We start from the raw sequence: 16,426 nt of genomic DNA, 5'->3' as shown, positions 1-16,426 counted from the left end.
TCTATCTAAGAATAGAGGGGACCCTCCAGGTAGCAAGGGAATGACAACTGCTCTTGGGATTGGGAACAATGGGCAGATTGCTTCCTGAGTTCAGATGCTGCAAGGCTTGAGTCCCTCTGAGATAATAAAGATTCCAGGAACTGCATTCTAATAGCAGAAAAGTCTCTGAATGAGCCAGCAAGCAGGGCAACATGGTAGGTGGGATTCAGTGGGATAGACAGAAGGAACGACTGGCAATTATAGAACTACCCATGGCGGGTAGGTGCAATGACTCAACCAGCTAATCCTCTACCTTTGGATGCCGGCATCCTAAACGAGCATCAGTTCGTGTCTGGGCTGCTCAACTTCCCATCCAGCTCCCTGCTTGTGGCCTGGGAAAGCAATGCAGGATGGCACAAAGCGTTGGGACTCTGTGCCCATATGTGAGAGACCCTAAAGAAGTTTCTTGTTCCTGGCTTCAGATCACCTTAGTTCTGGCAGCTGTGGCCATTTTGGGAGTAACTAGCAGATGGAGCATCTTTCTGTTTTTCCTTCCCTCTATAAATCTACCTTTCCAATGAAAATTTAAAAACCCCCCAAACCAAGAACTACCAATACAAATAATATTAACAAACCAAATGGAGCCAAAACGCTATGCATTCTGTGAAAACATAAAACAAATACTGCTTCTCTCAAGATGGAAAATTCAAGAAGCGGAAAACACGCAAACTTGTCACAGCAGGATGGGGGACTGGATGCATGGATAGCGTGGTAACTCATCCCTGCATCCACTTTCAATGGCCAACATGTCCCTTAGTAAATAGCAGAAAGAGACACTTGAATATAGGACGACCCAGGAGCTAATGAATAACACAGCAGGCTGTAGTTTAGAGTGTTTAAGTTCTGACTGTGCAAGATGGGGAGGAGGTTGGTGCAGAAGCAGGGTGGGGAGGGGTGAGCAAGGTTCTTTACTCACAGAGTTCGAATCTTCGGCATGTGGTTGAAACTGGTGACCAGGATGCGGCTAATGTTGTTGTTGTTGAGGGTGCTGCGGAGACAGAGAAAGATACATAGTCAGGGGGAGCTAAACACTGAGGAGGAGGGGGTAGCAGAGTGCTTCCAGCAGGTGGAGGTGTGGAGGGGTGCCTGTGACTGCGACGTGGACCCTGTGTCATCAGACAAGGAAGAGCCACAGAGCAGTGCCACGCAGCAGCTGCAATCAAGCAGATCTTCAAGGTAACAACGGAATTCACCGACCTCTTTATTCAGGTGGACCCTTCTTTCTGCTACCCTTTCAGTACTTGCTCACCCACCCTGGGTAATAATATGGCTTCCTGAAGTTCTACTATGTGCTAAGCGCTACATCTAATTCTTTGAGCTACAATGCCAAGAGATGAGAACAGATATACATGTCGTCTTGTTTGGTAATACATAGCCCTGTGACATAGATGTCCTCTTTGGAAGGGGTGGGCCTCCAAAAACTAATGGAAAGGTGTACTGTGACAAGGCTATGCATGGATTTTAAGGCTTTGCACCAAAACGCTTGTATTTATTGATTCCATTTTCCATAAACTTCTTGGAGTTTCCTTATATTACAGACGAGGAGGGCCAGCTCTTGTTACAATCACTGAGAGGTAATACAGCCTTTCCGACAGCACAGTTGCTGAGCTCTGGAGGTGGCTCTGCCAGGTGCATACATCACCTTGTACTTGCATTTTCTAGGCATCTTTAAATTGTTGAAGCACATCCTAGCTCAAGAAAGTCTGCGAGCTCTGGAAGGGCAGGTATTAAGGTCTCCCTTCTTTTATACATTTCTCTTACCATGGACTCCCACTGTTGGCACTGACTGGTATCTTTGCACAGGGAAAAGTTCAGTCTCAGCAACATCCATCCCCGACACTCATCCACCCAACCCAAGGGGACCTGAACAGCTTCCTTCTCCCGTGCCTAGAGTTCAATGTAGGATTCCAGTGATCACATCCCCTCTGCCCAAAATCAGCCCTCAAAAACCCTGAGTCTATTTGTCATTTGTTTGTCCAATGAAGCAAGGAGAAAGTCTGTTTATGCAAAAGCATGGAACCTCATCCTTTCTCCTCTGCCCTTCCCCCTGCTTACTGTATACTTCCCATGCATCTGGCACTAGGTCAGGCAGCCAGGACGGTAACCAGGGACATGCACACCAACTCCACATTCTATGCTTCTGCCTATTCAGTAATTTTACTAATGCATCAATGCAGACGTTTAGCATTTTGAATCTGCTTGGCTAGTTTGTTGTAGCTTATCTTGTGTGTGTGTGTGTGTGTGTGTGTGTGTGTGTGTATACACGCGCGTGTACTAGGCAGCGCACATCCTGTCTGTCTGCCCAGGAAGTCTTCAGACGACCTTATCAGACAATGCTAGAGCATTTATCATTCCCATCAGAGCTGTTCTCCTGCTTAGACTCACAGGGAACTTCCACCTTCCCTCCCTTCTGCTCTGGCTCGAGAATGCCTTCAGGACAGAAACGATGCTCTTATGTCCCTTTCCATCCAGCTCCGATGTAACTTCACACTTGGGGAGACCTAGTTAGGGTTCTTGACTGACTACCAGACATGATGTTGTAAGCATAATGCTTATGTCTCCAAGGCACAGAGCAGCCAGCCTTTGAGGAGAAGGGGCAACTCTCAGACCATGGGTAGCCACTTAGCACTGAGTGCAGTTCACAGCCCAGTTCCACTTGAGCTGAATACACAGTGGAGCTCTATCTAGGGCTTCAACTGTGACTGCATCCGGCAGCAGTCCGGCAGCGATGACTTATTAATGTATTAGCACACTGATACTTAAATGCGAGCTGTAATGAGAGTCATAAAACATTGACGATAATAGCAATTATTCCAGGCCCAAAATGACTAAATGCCATCCTCAGCTTTCCATGATTTGCTGCTTAGGGGCTGGTCAGCCCAGGGATGTCAGAGGGTTGGTGACCTCTTGGATGCCCATCTCTATGGCAGCTAAGGTTTTTGTTTTCCCAATCAAGACAGATTTATTTGACTTCTGGTCTTAGCAGCTGGTGCTGGCACAGAGAGCTCTGTGCTTGCTCTGGTTCCTGGACCCCAGCTCAGCAGCTGGCCTTCAGTGGAGGGACTGTTAGATCCACAACACAGTGATGGGCGGCATGGGACTAGAAGGTAGAGGCATGGTGTAGATTCTGGCCCTGCCACTGAGTGCCTGTGCCAACACAAAGCAGTCTCTTCGCCTCATTCTTCTGCTTCCTTCACATGATGGAGGCAATAGGGGGAGTTTTTGGTGGTAATTACATGAGATGATGCTAACCATTGCTGATTAGAACCAAGGGCTTTGCCGGGCAGACTCTGGGCTTAGGGTGCTCTATTGGATCATCTCATTTAATTTCTCTGGTCACCACACAATGCTGAGTGTTTGTGATCTCTATTTCATCAATGAAGGCCATGATGGTGTCAAGATTTGAATTCAGGGAAGCTTAATTCCAGGAATGAACTCTGTATTAGTTTTCTATTGCTGCTGTAACAGACAACCTCAAATGTAGTGGCATAAACTCTGTTCTCTTACAGTCTGGAGCCGATTCCAGGCTCTGTGTTGCTTCTGAAAGGTGGTGGCAAGATTTCATGTCCTTGCCTCTTGTGAAAGTCTTAGGAGTCACCTATATTCCCTTGATCTATCACCTCTTCCTTCTTTCACCCTAGCCTCTTGCTGCTATCCCATTCCTTAGTCCTCCCTTGTTCTCTGGCCTCCCTCTGACAAGGACTTCCTTGGGTCGGGGGGACACTGGGAGCCTCTCAGAACAAGCCAGGGTAGCCTCCCCTACACTCAGGACTCTTGGTCACATTTGCAAATTTCCTTTGTCTCTGTTAAGTGAGTCAACCTGGAGTGAGGATGAGGACACCTCGGGGTGTTGTTACACAGCTGACCACCATGGCCTGGAAACAGGATCTATGAGCACTTTGCCTCACTCCTAGTCAGCCTTCGGTAATCACTAAACACTGCTTTTGTATCTGTGCATTTCACATCCTTGCCACTTGATCCTTGCAGCAGCCTGAGGTAGGAATTATTCCCACTTTAGAGATAAGCAGCTGGAAGTGCAGAAACCTTCGGGAGTTTTCTGAGGGTGCCACCTGAGCTCCTGGGGTGTCAGGACTCCCTGTTCCTTCTTGAGATCATGTTTCCCTGTCTTACGTATGGCTTCCAGCTTCTAGGGCAAGTTTATCACTCTGCCATGGATATTCTCCATCACCTGCACCTCAACACCCAAAGTCATAATACTGCAACAGCCTCGTCCTATAAACCTCCTTGAAAATTATTCTACTGAAAAATAAGTTCAGTCTGACAGTGACACCGTTTCTCCTGCCTCACTGGATTGGTGGCCCATGCGAAGCTGTGATGACCTCATCAACCTCATCTCATTGACTTCGATCTGCTGGAGGAGCTTTGAGAGTCCAGCTCCAACCTCTCTGTCTTTGCTCTTTTAGAGGAACTGTGGAGGAAAAAGGCACCTTCCTCTCCAATCATGCAGGTATAGTTGAACTCTTCTTCCCCTAATACTCCTAATTCAGTATTTTCCAATGGTTTTCAAGTTCAAGTTCAATGTCAAAATAGTTCCATAAACTTCAATTGTTATGGTCTCCCTCTTCACCCCATCACAGGCTACTGAATAGGAATTGAAGCATGAATTACAAATAGGTCCATTCCCCTCCTCCTGGTATGCAAAAGACCATCTTCTGTCCCATCTATCTTATAAAGTCCTTACCTATGATAAACACTTGATTTATATTGAGGTAAGTTTGACCTGTAAACTCTCCCACTACTCCTTGGTTTTATTATTGTCAGAGCATAGCTGCCTAATGAAAAGGAATTGTTTTCCATATCTAAATGATTCCTGTGGGCAATTTTACTCCTACCCGTGGATGGATCCCAATCTCTCAATCAGAGAACTAGAAAGGGTTCCTTACGTGTTGTATCCAGATCACTGGGGCTGTATGCACTGGTTGCCCCTGCAATGTGCTGACAGAACCCTACTGTCCTAGAAGAATCTGTGCCTCCTCATGTTTCTTCACTAAATACCAGTGAACTGTAGCAAGACAGGGGATCCCAGGAATATTGGTTCCAGGAGGAAAGAACGCACATAATATTCAGCTCCAGGTGCTAAAACAACCACCTATGGGCCAAATCCCATCCATGGCAGCCTGGCTTTGCAAATTAAGCTTTACCAGATCACATCAGCCCCTGTGATAGGCTGCTTTTTGTGTTGTAATGGCTGAATAGTTACAACAGAGACCACATGGGCTACAAAGCTTAAAATATATACTGTCTTGTCTTTTTACAGAAAACACTGGTCAGCCCCAGTAGGCCATTTCATTCCTGCTTGTGCCAGTTATTAAGTGCAAGATGCCGGGCAAGTGACTTTAAGAAGAGAGCACTGAAAGGGGCATTAACACCCATTATGAGGTCCACATTCCACCATTGAATTTCTGGGTTTGACTCTAGTATTTAGCTCATGACACCAGCTTCCTACTAAAACCGACCCTGAAAGCAAGTGGAAATGGCACAGTGATTGGGTTCCTATTAGCCCATGTGGGAGATCCTGGATCAAGTTTCCAACTCTTAACTTTAGTCCTTTGCTGGAGTCATGACTGCTACCTGGGGGAGTGAACCAGCAGACTAGACCTCTCTAGCTTTATCAAATTGAAAAGACAAACACATCTGGAGGTTAGGAATGGAAAACAAAGATGACAAGGATTGGGTCACAGACTTTCAAGACTTAAATACAACAGCAAAACAACAATTTCAGGAAACCCTAAAGAAGCAAGTGGTAGAGCTGGGCTTCAAAAGGAGGCAGTTGATCTCAAGAACTCACACTCCTGGCCAACCTTGGAATATCAGCCACACTACTTCTGGAACCTTCAATGATAGAACAGAATAAGAACCCAGACAGGAGCCTATTCAAGGGAGAGGGCAGGTAAACCTATCTTGGGTTGTGCATGGAACAAACTTTGGCAGCAGTCTTCCAACTATGGTCCCCAGATCTGTAGCATTACTTGAGAAGTTGTTAGACATTTATATTCTCAGGCCTCAACCAGACTTAGCAAATCAAAAATGTGCCCATGTTTCAATGAGTCTTCCAGAGGATCTTCATGCCAGCTCATCTTTGAAAACCACCAAACCAGGAAAAGGCTAACCACAGTATCTTTACTTAAATACACAGGGCAGTATGTAGGCTATATATCTGGCAGTGAAAGCCTCCTTTACATGGCCCTTGGTGCTTTCACACATAGGACAAGTTTCAAGCTTTGAAACAGTGGCTGGTTCTCTCAATGGAGGTGGTGGTGTTCACAGTGTGAGAGCTCCAGCTTGGCTTCTGGCCCCAGTGGCCACTGTTCCCTGTTGAGTGCTAACATGAGGCTCTCTCACATCACTCATGATAGCCATCTCTGATCTAGAGGAGCCACGTCCAGCTGCAGCCACACCACCCTGGCAACCTTAATAGGGCTGACATTTCCCTCTGTCTCCTCTGATTAGGCCATTGCTTTATCATTCTGTGATTTCCTGGCTCTGGGTGCAATCTGCGTGTTGTGTGTCCATAACACCATGTAATTGGCTCTAATGCAGCAACATTATCTGTGGGCATGGATCAGATAACTGTGAAATCATGGATCTGAAGTGCCAGGCCAGCTTCCCAGTGTGCCTACCTTCCTGGGGTGTGAGGGGGGCTAATATTAGAACTCCTCCTTGGCTCAGACACATCTCTGGGTAGACTGGACCATTCACTTCCTGGCTCAAGGCCAAATTCTCTGAGTTTAGATGATCAAAGTGGCACCTTCCTTAATGGTTCCAAGGAGGAAACTCTTGCTGAGTTATCTGTAGCCACAGTAACAGTGAGTCCTGAGATGCCCTTGCACCTGTTGAGGGTCCGACGACCAGCATTTCCACCTGAGAAGGTGCAGTGATTTTTCAAGGTGCTTCTGCTGAATTCATGGGAGTGACACAACCACTGCAGGCAGTATCATTTTCTGGAGAGAAGCTAACTATAAATACTGTGGCTGGATCCCATGCAAAATACCAAAGTTGCTGGCAGGGGTTGATGAAAAACACAGGCGATGTGCAGAGCAGGGTGTGCTGGCAGTATGGGAAGGAACTGGGGTGCCTAAGGATGCCCCACCTCCCCCTTGCTTGGAACAGCTAGTGGCAAGAGGAATGAACTTAAGGGCACTTGGACCCTTGGGACTATGTCTAAGTGCCTGTTCTCTCTGGCTCACAGGTTAAAGCAAGACTGGCTCTCCCTCTTCACGCTTGGTGTTTGCGGATTGACAGTCATGGTGGCACTGGGCTGCAGGACCTTCTGTTGAATCACACTCTGAGATCCTTGCACTATGACTGCTGCTGGTTGATTCAGCAGTATTAAAATAGGTGCATACAGCTTCTCTTTGTGGATGTGGCCCCAGGAGAAAACAAGGTGGCCCCAGCAAAACTCGTCCCACTTGAGGCAGGCATCTTTGAGCCTCTGCTCCAGCCCAGGGTGTCTGGGCCCTCTCAGAACTTCCTCCTCAGTACCGCTGTTCCTTGTCGTTGAAGTTGTATCGAGGTTCAACTTGCCTTTCTCATCCCACTGGGTACAGCTTGGACGTGCCTGGGTTTTGTCAGGTCTCCCACGGACTCTCCATTTTCCCCTACTGGACTGCCTTCTATGAAGGCTGATGCTCTGAGGTGAGCCTGCCAACATCTCGTAATAAAGATGTCTGCAATAATTGTAGGAATAATCCTGCTCCTATTCATTACGTGTGGACCATGTGCCAGCACCAGGATGAGCATATCTCACACGCCAAGATTCTACTGTTGTTTCTACTTGGAAATGGTATTAGTTTTTCATCAACAGCATAATATCCAAATTAATTTTATAAATAGAAAATGTTGAGCCCAGTGAGGCAGCCTAGCGGCTAAAGTCCTCACCTTGTACATGCCAGGATCCCATATGGGTGCCATTTCTACTCTTCCTAATGCCAGCTTCTCCACTTCCCTGCCTGTGGCCTGGGAAAACAGTCGAGGATGGCCCAAAGCCTTGTAACCCTGCACCCTCGTGAGAGACCCAGAAGAGTCTCCTGGCTCCTGGCTTCAGATTGGCGTAGCTCCAGCCGTTGTGGCTGCTTGGGGAGTGAACCAGAGGATGGAAGATCTTTCTCCCTGTCTCTTCTTTTCTCTGTGTATCTGTTTTTCCAATAAAAGTAAAATCTTAAAAAAGAAAAAGCTTACTTAGCTTACAGTGTTAGAGGCTCAAGTTCAAGACTGAGAAGCCTTATCTGTGTGATGGCGGTAGATGGTAACGGTGGAGCACAGTTAGAGAATGTGTAATGCAGTAAGCCGGGACACCAAGACCACAGCTGGCCTTTTTTAAAATGACCTTTTCTCGAGAACCACCTCCTGAGGTCACCCCTGAAATGACGCAAGGACCGAGTAGTCCTACCTCCTAAATGGCATAATGAATTAAGCTTCTATTCTCTAAGCCATTAACACATGACTTTTGGGATTTAGAAAGTCATGTGTGTGCTCAGGAACACTGAAATCCCAGCAGGAGCCCAGAAAAATGAATGAGGTTTGTGTAGAGGACACGGCTACCCAGGAGTGGAGACCACATTCGAAGCTAGAACACGGGATACCAGAATGCCTGTTTGTAAGCATTGCAGATAGCTTCCTCTTAAAGGACTGCCTGCCTTCAGACAGATGCCAGCAATCCAACTTCCACGTTTGCCCAAGGTTCTGGCAAACCCTGTCTGCCTGTGCTAGGAGCACCCTTTGCTATGGTGCTCCCTTGACTTCGGAGGCTACGAAAGGAGCTCAACCACATGATCCTCATGTGCAACAGCAAGCCCAAGGCTTTTTGAGGTCAAGGTTTGGCCAACAAGAGTCTCATCCAAAGCCCCCCTGGCTTTTACTGTTGGGGCGGGCTGATTGTCCTGAACCCGGAGTACGGACTGCTCCTTAAGCAAAGCTCATTCTTTTGCCTGTTTGGAGTCAGCCGTGGGTCTGTAAGGGCAGAAGACACAGGCAGAAAACAGAGAGACAGGATAGGAAAGAGCCAGGGGACGGGGAGGGTGGGAGAAGTGCCTTGTATCTGATACCTGCTCTCCAACACTATCTTGGGTGCTGTGTGTTACTGGCTTTCTTGATCTCCCCGCAGACCATTTAAATTAAAGCTCATAGCCATTGTGTGGGCATGTAATGAAAACAACTGATGCTGCACTGATTAGCCCATTACTCTCAACTGTTGGAGAACAAAATGATCTCACAAGGGGCCTTATTCACGGGCGTACAGCAGTCGGGCTCTCACTCGACGCCTCAAATTAGCAGCCACAGCAATAACAGCTGGGGATTTTGTCTCAATATTTGTGCCCGACTTGAAAGTGATTTGGCACCGGGTGAGCGCTATTTTTAAACACACAGCTCTGGCAGCCAAGTAACATTTTAAATGGTCTCCAGGTGTCATGTAAAACTTACAGAAATAAATAAAAAACAATCAGCTGCCAATTTGGGCCTCTGATAATGTGAATTTCTTAACAAAAGGGCTTGCCTTTGGTTCTTCCTTCATTACATATTCATGTTATGACAGGCTGAAATTCATCTTCAGCCACTCAGCAGAACCTCAGTCATACAAAAGAAAAAAAAAAAAAGATGCGTCCCCAAAATGTAAAAAAGTGGATGATCAAAAGAGTGAGATGAATCTTCAGATCCGGCCCTTGCTGAATTAGCTGCTCAACAATGTAAGTATTCATGATGCACCAATGTTTCTGTTCCCTTGATCTGAGCTCCTTACTCATTTACTGATCACAGATATTGCTAGTAGTGACTCAGAGTGTTTCAACTGCCTTCCAATAGCTGAGGGAATGGTAAAATGTACCTTAAATGAAAGCATGAGTGAAATGGTCCCGGTCTCCCAGTTCTATTTCCTCATCTGTAGACTGGAACCCTGGGTAATCTTATCCTTTACATTATTTAGGAATCAGGCCCTTGGCAGTATGCCAGGGTGTCTGCAATGGGTCTACGAAGAATGCATGACCTCCAACTTACATAACTGGACTGGCAGGTGAGTGTGTAGTTGAGGAGAGTAACTGGCAATTTCCATCCTAACAGCAGGTGACGCGCTGCCCAGTGGGAAAAGAGCAGGAAAAATGTAAATGCCACTAGTATGTTCAGGACATGCTTGCTGGTGTGTTCCCGCTGCCCTGATGAGGACAGAAAGCAAGCAGGTCTGTTCTGCACCCTGTTGTCTAGGCAGGACCTGACCCAGCGTTTGGTACAGAGAAACACAGCAAATTATTTCCTGAATGGGTTGGTAAGTTTCCCAATCAGAAGATTAGGGTTTTTAGGATCTACTGACAAAAGAAATCCCGGCTCTGAACAGCCTGCTGGGCTAGTCCTGGAGCACAGCTATCTATGCAGCAAGTGAGCGAGCCACTAAACAGTGTCTTCCTAAATGCCACAGTCACTCGTGTTTTCCAGAGATGGTGCCAAGCTGGAATGCGGGCACTCTGTTGCCAGTGCTTGCTTTTCTTTTTCTTTTTTCTTTTGGTAAGTAAAGGTGAGACAACCAGAATTTTCATTCGGGATTTTCATACTGACAGTTCAGTCACCCTGGGAACTCAAAGCTACAAATGAAACGCCCAGGGGCCAGACTGGGCTCCTAGGTACTCAACCTCTGAACCAAACACATGAATGGACCATTTTGAAACAGAAGCTGCATGAAGAAAAATCAAAGGGTTCTAAAACATTATGGTGAAATGTGGCTAAGATTCTTCTACATCACGTCTGCTGGAGGGCAGCAATCAACAGCTGAGAAACACTCCAGGCCCCTACTAGTCACATATACCACCTGCAAACAGTGGCAAGTTTTTCTGTGCCCTCCTCCATGTCCCCAATGTCCTTACTTAGGGATGCAGAGCCCTAGGAAAGTTTCTGAAACGAGGGGAAGATGGTGTTAGCAGTGTGCTCGTCTTGGTCTCGCACGGCACTCATCAGTCTGTGGCGGCTGTCAGTTCTCTCCCACAGTTTGGGATTGAGACAGGTTAGCAAGGCAAGCTATCCAAAGCATGGGAGTTTCCTTTTCAGTCTGAGCTGCCAGAGTGGTTCTGCATTCTCTCTTCCATTTTTACAAGAGAGACTGTCCCAGGGAGCCAGGTGCAAGTTACACCTGGATTCAAGAACAGGCAGGGACTCCCAGTCTTTACTCCTTAGAACTCTTCAGCTGGGAATTAATGACATGGAATTCAGTCCCCACCCCCCCGGCCAAACTGTCCTCTGTCTGGACACCCACCCTAGTGTGGGTCTGGAGTTAAGCTGGCCATTTTCCAAATAGTGGCTGTAGGACTTGGAAGGGTCTAAAAAGGGGAGGGTACTGTCCCCACTCCCGAATGTAAAATGCTCCCTTAGGCAAAATCCTGGAGATTAGGGATGAGTATGTAGACAGGACATAAAAGCCTAGCTACACTAATTTTTGTTCCCTGTCTGGTAAAAGAAGCCAGGGGCAGATGGCAGTAAAGGGCATTAGGTCAAGAGCCCAAGGGCCTGTTTTCTGGCCTGGTTCTTCCGTGGAATTTTCCCTATGGCTGTGGGCTAGTCACTTAACCTTTCTGCAGGAGTTTCTCACGTTTAAAATGAAGTTGGCACCAGCTGCCCTCTGGGGTCTTTGCAGCCTGTGATCTCATTCTTTCATTCCAATTGGGTTGGCACTGTCTCCAAAATGACATCTCTGCACTGGGGACAGTTTTTCCCAGACAGCAGTAAAAGTGGTCGTTGATGCCCAGATCTACCCAGCCTTGCAAAGACAGGATATCTGGTCAATCTCTGAAACTTGCACAGCTCCCACCATGTAGCATATGAAAACAGTCACACAGCAATGGCTTTTTCCTGCTTCTCCATTCTCTTTTAAAATGGACACCTGGCTCCGCTTGCATGGGGTTAACAGGCTTGTCTGCCTAGCTGGCCACCACCTCTCTGGCTTATGGGATGTGAGATTGTTCAGACATGAGATCGGTTTTCAGATGCAGCTGACTTGGCAAGGCCCAGAGGAGAGAATAAGGGGGCTCAGCAAACTAATTCACCAAGATGGGGATTTGCTCAGGTGGAAGATGGTTTGAATAACCACAAGCCCGGGTTTCAGTGAAAATGGGTTTTGTGGGTCTGAGATCCAGATGTTTAAATTCAGATAAAGGGTAGAAGAGCAAATGAGTTGAGTGGCAGTTATTCTACAAGTATTTGCTTGTCAAAAGTGAGCTGTTTGCATATTCTGCTGCCTAATGGACATGTACTGGAGAGAGAGGTGTGGAGCAAGGCAAAGCGGGAAGCAGGCCCAGAGAGAATGATGGGATTTTGCAGAGAGCATCTCCCTTTCCAAATGGTGCACCTGCTGTCACCTCTACACCTGCACTGTCCAGTAAGGCATCCAAGAGCAAGCATAGCAACCTACACGCAAGTCAGTGAAAATTAACTACCAAAAACTCCCATTTCCCAGTGGCATGAGCCACAAGTGTGTGAGTCACATGTGGAAAAACAGAGAGAGAGATGCAAAATACTCTATCTCCTCTTTCACAGGAAGTCCTCCAGGATTACACTATGGCACAGAGTCACAGCCATTCCGGGTCAGGGTTGTCAGAGTTCCTAGATATCCAGTGAAAGGCTTCTACTCTTTTGTATCAAATTACCTGAGTTTCAGTGCTAACAATGCAACACCCACTTTTTAACATAACAGACCCCAAATCTCCCATCTGCTGACTTCACAGGCAGCAGATAGAGTCCTTGGACTTAGTTCTAAAGAACCCTCATATGCTGAGGGCAAATGTGACGTTGGAGAAATGGAATCATTATTCCCTTCATCCGGCCTCCTCATCCCTGCTTCCTCCTGCTGACTGTCTCCAAAGACGAGAAATGGAAGCCCCGGGAAAACAGTTCTCCCCAACTCTGTCTCCACACTGTCCTCCTTGACAGTCTCTACTCCACCAAGCCACCTACTAGGGGTGGGGCCAGTTTCTTGCTGGGCTTTGACCTTTCAAGAGGCAATCCCACAGGGCAACGACCTCCCAGCACTCCAATCCAGGACACCCTGGGTGGAAAGGCAGCAGCCATCATGGAAAGATCGGACTGGCCCACGGCAGTAGGGCTCTCTAGCTTGGAGATCTGTGAGCACTGTGAAGTGAGAACCAATCATGAGATGACTTTAGTTCTCACCCACTGATTGCAGCCAAAGGGATGAGAGAAAGGTCAAGGTCGCCCCTAGTGCGTGCAGAAGCCTTGTCTCAGAAGGCAACTGACCTTCTATGTGCACGTGAAAAACTGGCTTCCTTGCTGGCCTTTCCCTTATGTCCCCGAAACAAAGCTCCTTGGAATCGCTTCCCAAAGATGCACAGTTCTTTCTTATTTCGGGCCAGGTGACACACAACAAACGAAAAGACTGATCGTAAACCAAATTTTGCCAAATCCGAATTTTAGTCTGGACACCTGGTGTGTTTGTGGCCACTACTGGTTGACGAGCTCTCCGCGACACTCTTAGGAGAGCTTAACAGATCTTTTGATTCAAGATCCTTTGCTGGTAAGAACCATTTTGTTAACTCCACCACATCCTCTTAACCTAAGAACAGACACCAATGTGTTTTTGACTTCAGGGACTAAACTAGGTTTTGGTCAATAGGAGGAGTGAGATCATCTAGAAACCCATGAGGCACCATAGATTCCCAGGGCTCTAAAGGTGCAAGTACTGCTTACTGAAATGGAAAAACTGTTTTTGCTGTCAAAGCCATTTTTACGTTTTCTTGACACTGGTGTGCTCCAAACTAAGCTAGTGATTTTAAGAGCAGGCTGTCATCAAAGCTGGTGGCTAGATGAGTCCAAAGGAGGGGATGTTGTAGGGCTGAGAGCATTTATGGAAAACGCAGTACCTTTCCTAGTATTTTAGGAGCTGACTGGAAGTTACGGAGGCTTTCCACAAAGTGTAATTTGATCCTGAATGCCTGAACAAATCACAATTTGCAGAACTGTACCCCCCCCCCCAAAAAAATCACATTCTGGAGACATTTTAAGACATGCATGAGGTAATGACAGCTATTCCAAACGATGTCCTGAGTGAACACCATGATTCCAAAGACTGCCAAAATAAAGAGCATGTCTGCATTTCCCAGAGAAACTCAGGTGGAATATTCTGTCAGTGAAGGCAAGCAAGCTTACTCTATTAGAATACGCCAAATTTCACGGCAGCCCTGATCTGGCTCATTATTATTAGCGGGGGTTGGGGGGAGAAATCAGCAGTTAGCAGTCAGAGAAACACAAAAGCAGAGGCATTGTGAAAAACACACTGGTTCGGTAACAACAGTCAGTTACTCTGGGACACCTTAATCTGTTCAGGGCCAGGAGCAACAGGGAACTGAGAGGGACCAGGCTAGGGTGGGCTGTGATTCAGATTTTACCTTCATATTTTGGTCCATGCATTGGTAATGACCACCTACGTTACATGCCAGACTGTGTGAGATGCTGGAGGCAACGCAGTCAAACATTCCGAAGTATTGCCCAACCTTAACTTTTGGGAGCCTCCTCATGGGCATCTGTTACTTGCAAGGCACACACCAAAGCTATTTCTTTGAACTCACAAGACTGCCCTAAGAGATGGGTATTACTATTCCTATTTTTCACTAAGAAACGAACTCCAAACTGGCGAGCACTTGACATCCCACATTCCAGAACCTCTTGGCCTTGTCCCTCCAGGACTGGGGCAGGTTACAGATCAGGAGGGGGAATGGATTCAACCAGAGCCAGTGATGCCATTCATGTGTACATGGGTCCCTATGGTCTCTGTCTTTGAATGTTCATGTTTTATAGCAGAGCAGTTAAGAGTAGGGACTCGGGTATTAGCCAGTCTATATTTGAACCCTAGAGGACCATGCCCCTTGTGCCGCTCAGTGTCACTCTGATCAACCCCTTCACTGGTAACGAGACAGTCACAGCAGCACAGGATTTCGGTGAGACACTCTAGTCCGGTGTTTTATTATGGTGACTGGGATACCCAGAAATGGAAGCCAGTACTTTGAGGTATATACTTAAAACAGAGGTTATTCGTATATTCCCCATAACATTGCTACTAATAATGTTGGCACTGCTTTACAGATAATCGTTACATCATGATTTCTTACTGCATCTAGCTACACATCCAGAGGGAAACTCAGCTGAACTGGAGGGCAGCCCATCACTTGTGTTATACACTGAGTTTTCTAAGCTGGATTGTTAACAGCCCCAGGATGCTCTCACCTGGATGGCAGCTTCATGCCAGCAGGGCAGGTATACCCTCGTCTGGGCGTCAGGCCTGCTATCAATTTGCACCGCCTGTTTTCTCTTTGGGGAAAGGATTCTCTTCCCCTTTCACTTTTCTGTGGCTAACTCTAGAGCTTACTAACAAGTCACAACATATCTACCTACATGTAGTTGAATTAGAATGACTGAAAATTCTGGTTAATTCCCACCATTGTTTTACCCCTTAAAATTAAATATTTTTCATTAAATTTTTTTTTCATTGTTTCGATTTGCTTCTCCCTTATGTGGCTGAGCTAGAGCTCAGGGCCTCTAGTTGGTGGACGGTTCTGGGGAAGCGGAAATAGTGTGTGGGGTGTGGGAGGTCTTCCTGATGAAGACTTGGAACTGGGGCCTTCTTATCTGTCAGTGCATCCGCATGAACCCTGCCACAGCTGTTTCAAAGTCAATGAGGACTTGAGGCTCTGGAGAACAGCACCCCGGAGACGACTGCCTCTGGGATCTCCCTGCTCCTTGGGGGCAGTTTTGGACTTGAGGTCATTTATTAACATCCTTTGGGAAAGCCCAGTCAACCATTCTGGTAAGCTCTGGCCCATAGTGCCCGAGCTGCTCAGGAACCTGCTGACTTTCAGGGTGGCAATACCCAGCACTGGCACCATTCCAGATTCGCAGTGTCCTGGCCTCTTGGCTGCGCTAAAGCAGGGGTCACCTGAGCTGGCAGACAAACGAAGAGAGTAGGGGGTCAGTGGCAGAGTGAGGCTGCACAGCCATCTAAGCAGTGCAGCCGTTACCCCACTTCAGCCAACCCTGTACCACAGCAAGCGTGAGATTTGGGTTTTTTAAGAGAAGCTAGAAATCTGTACTTTTATACACGTATCCACTTTTATAGGTAAGAAAGCTCGGCTTTCAAATGTGAATTTCAATGTTCAGAGTTTGAAAAACATTCCACAGGCAAAAACCAAACAAAACAAACACCTCTCCTTTGTGAATGTGATCTAGTCTGTGGTCTCATTTGCAACCTCTGGCTTAAAGAGAGCCAAAAGCTAGATAGATTCTTTGATTTCTGTCATTGACAAACATTTGCCCTTGCCCACAACCATGTAAATATATATGTGTGTGTGTGTGTGTGTGTGTGTGTGTGTGTGTGTGTGTGCAC

At 46.9% G+C, this 16,426-nt stretch overlaps 1 protein-coding gene across 2 annotated transcripts in view; it reads right to left on the bottom strand.

Annotated features, from left to right (window-relative positions):
- The window catches only part of SLIT3 (slit guidance ligand 3), a 586,046-nt gene that overhangs the window by 132,456 nt on the left and 437,164 nt on the right, over nucleotides 1-16,426 (bottom strand). For both annotated transcript variants that reach the window (XM_040983330.1, XM_040983243.1), the window contains exon 7: nucleotides 956-1,027. In XM_040983330.1, the coding sequence (XP_040839264.1) occupies nucleotides 956-1,027 (72 nt within the window). The remainder of the gene's footprint in view (nucleotides 1-955; nucleotides 1,028-16,426) is intronic.

Source organism: Ochotona curzoniae, unplaced genomic scaffold (genome assembly GCF_017591425.1).
Source record: "Ochotona curzoniae isolate NIBS_2020 unplaced genomic scaffold, NIBS_Ocur_1.0 contig_1, whole genome shotgun sequence".
NCBI lineage: Eukaryota > Metazoa > Chordata > Mammalia > Lagomorpha > Ochotonidae > Ochotona > Ochotona curzoniae.
The sequence above is the reverse complement of the archived record's forward strand: the minus strand, read 5'-3'. Positions and strand labels throughout refer to the sequence as shown.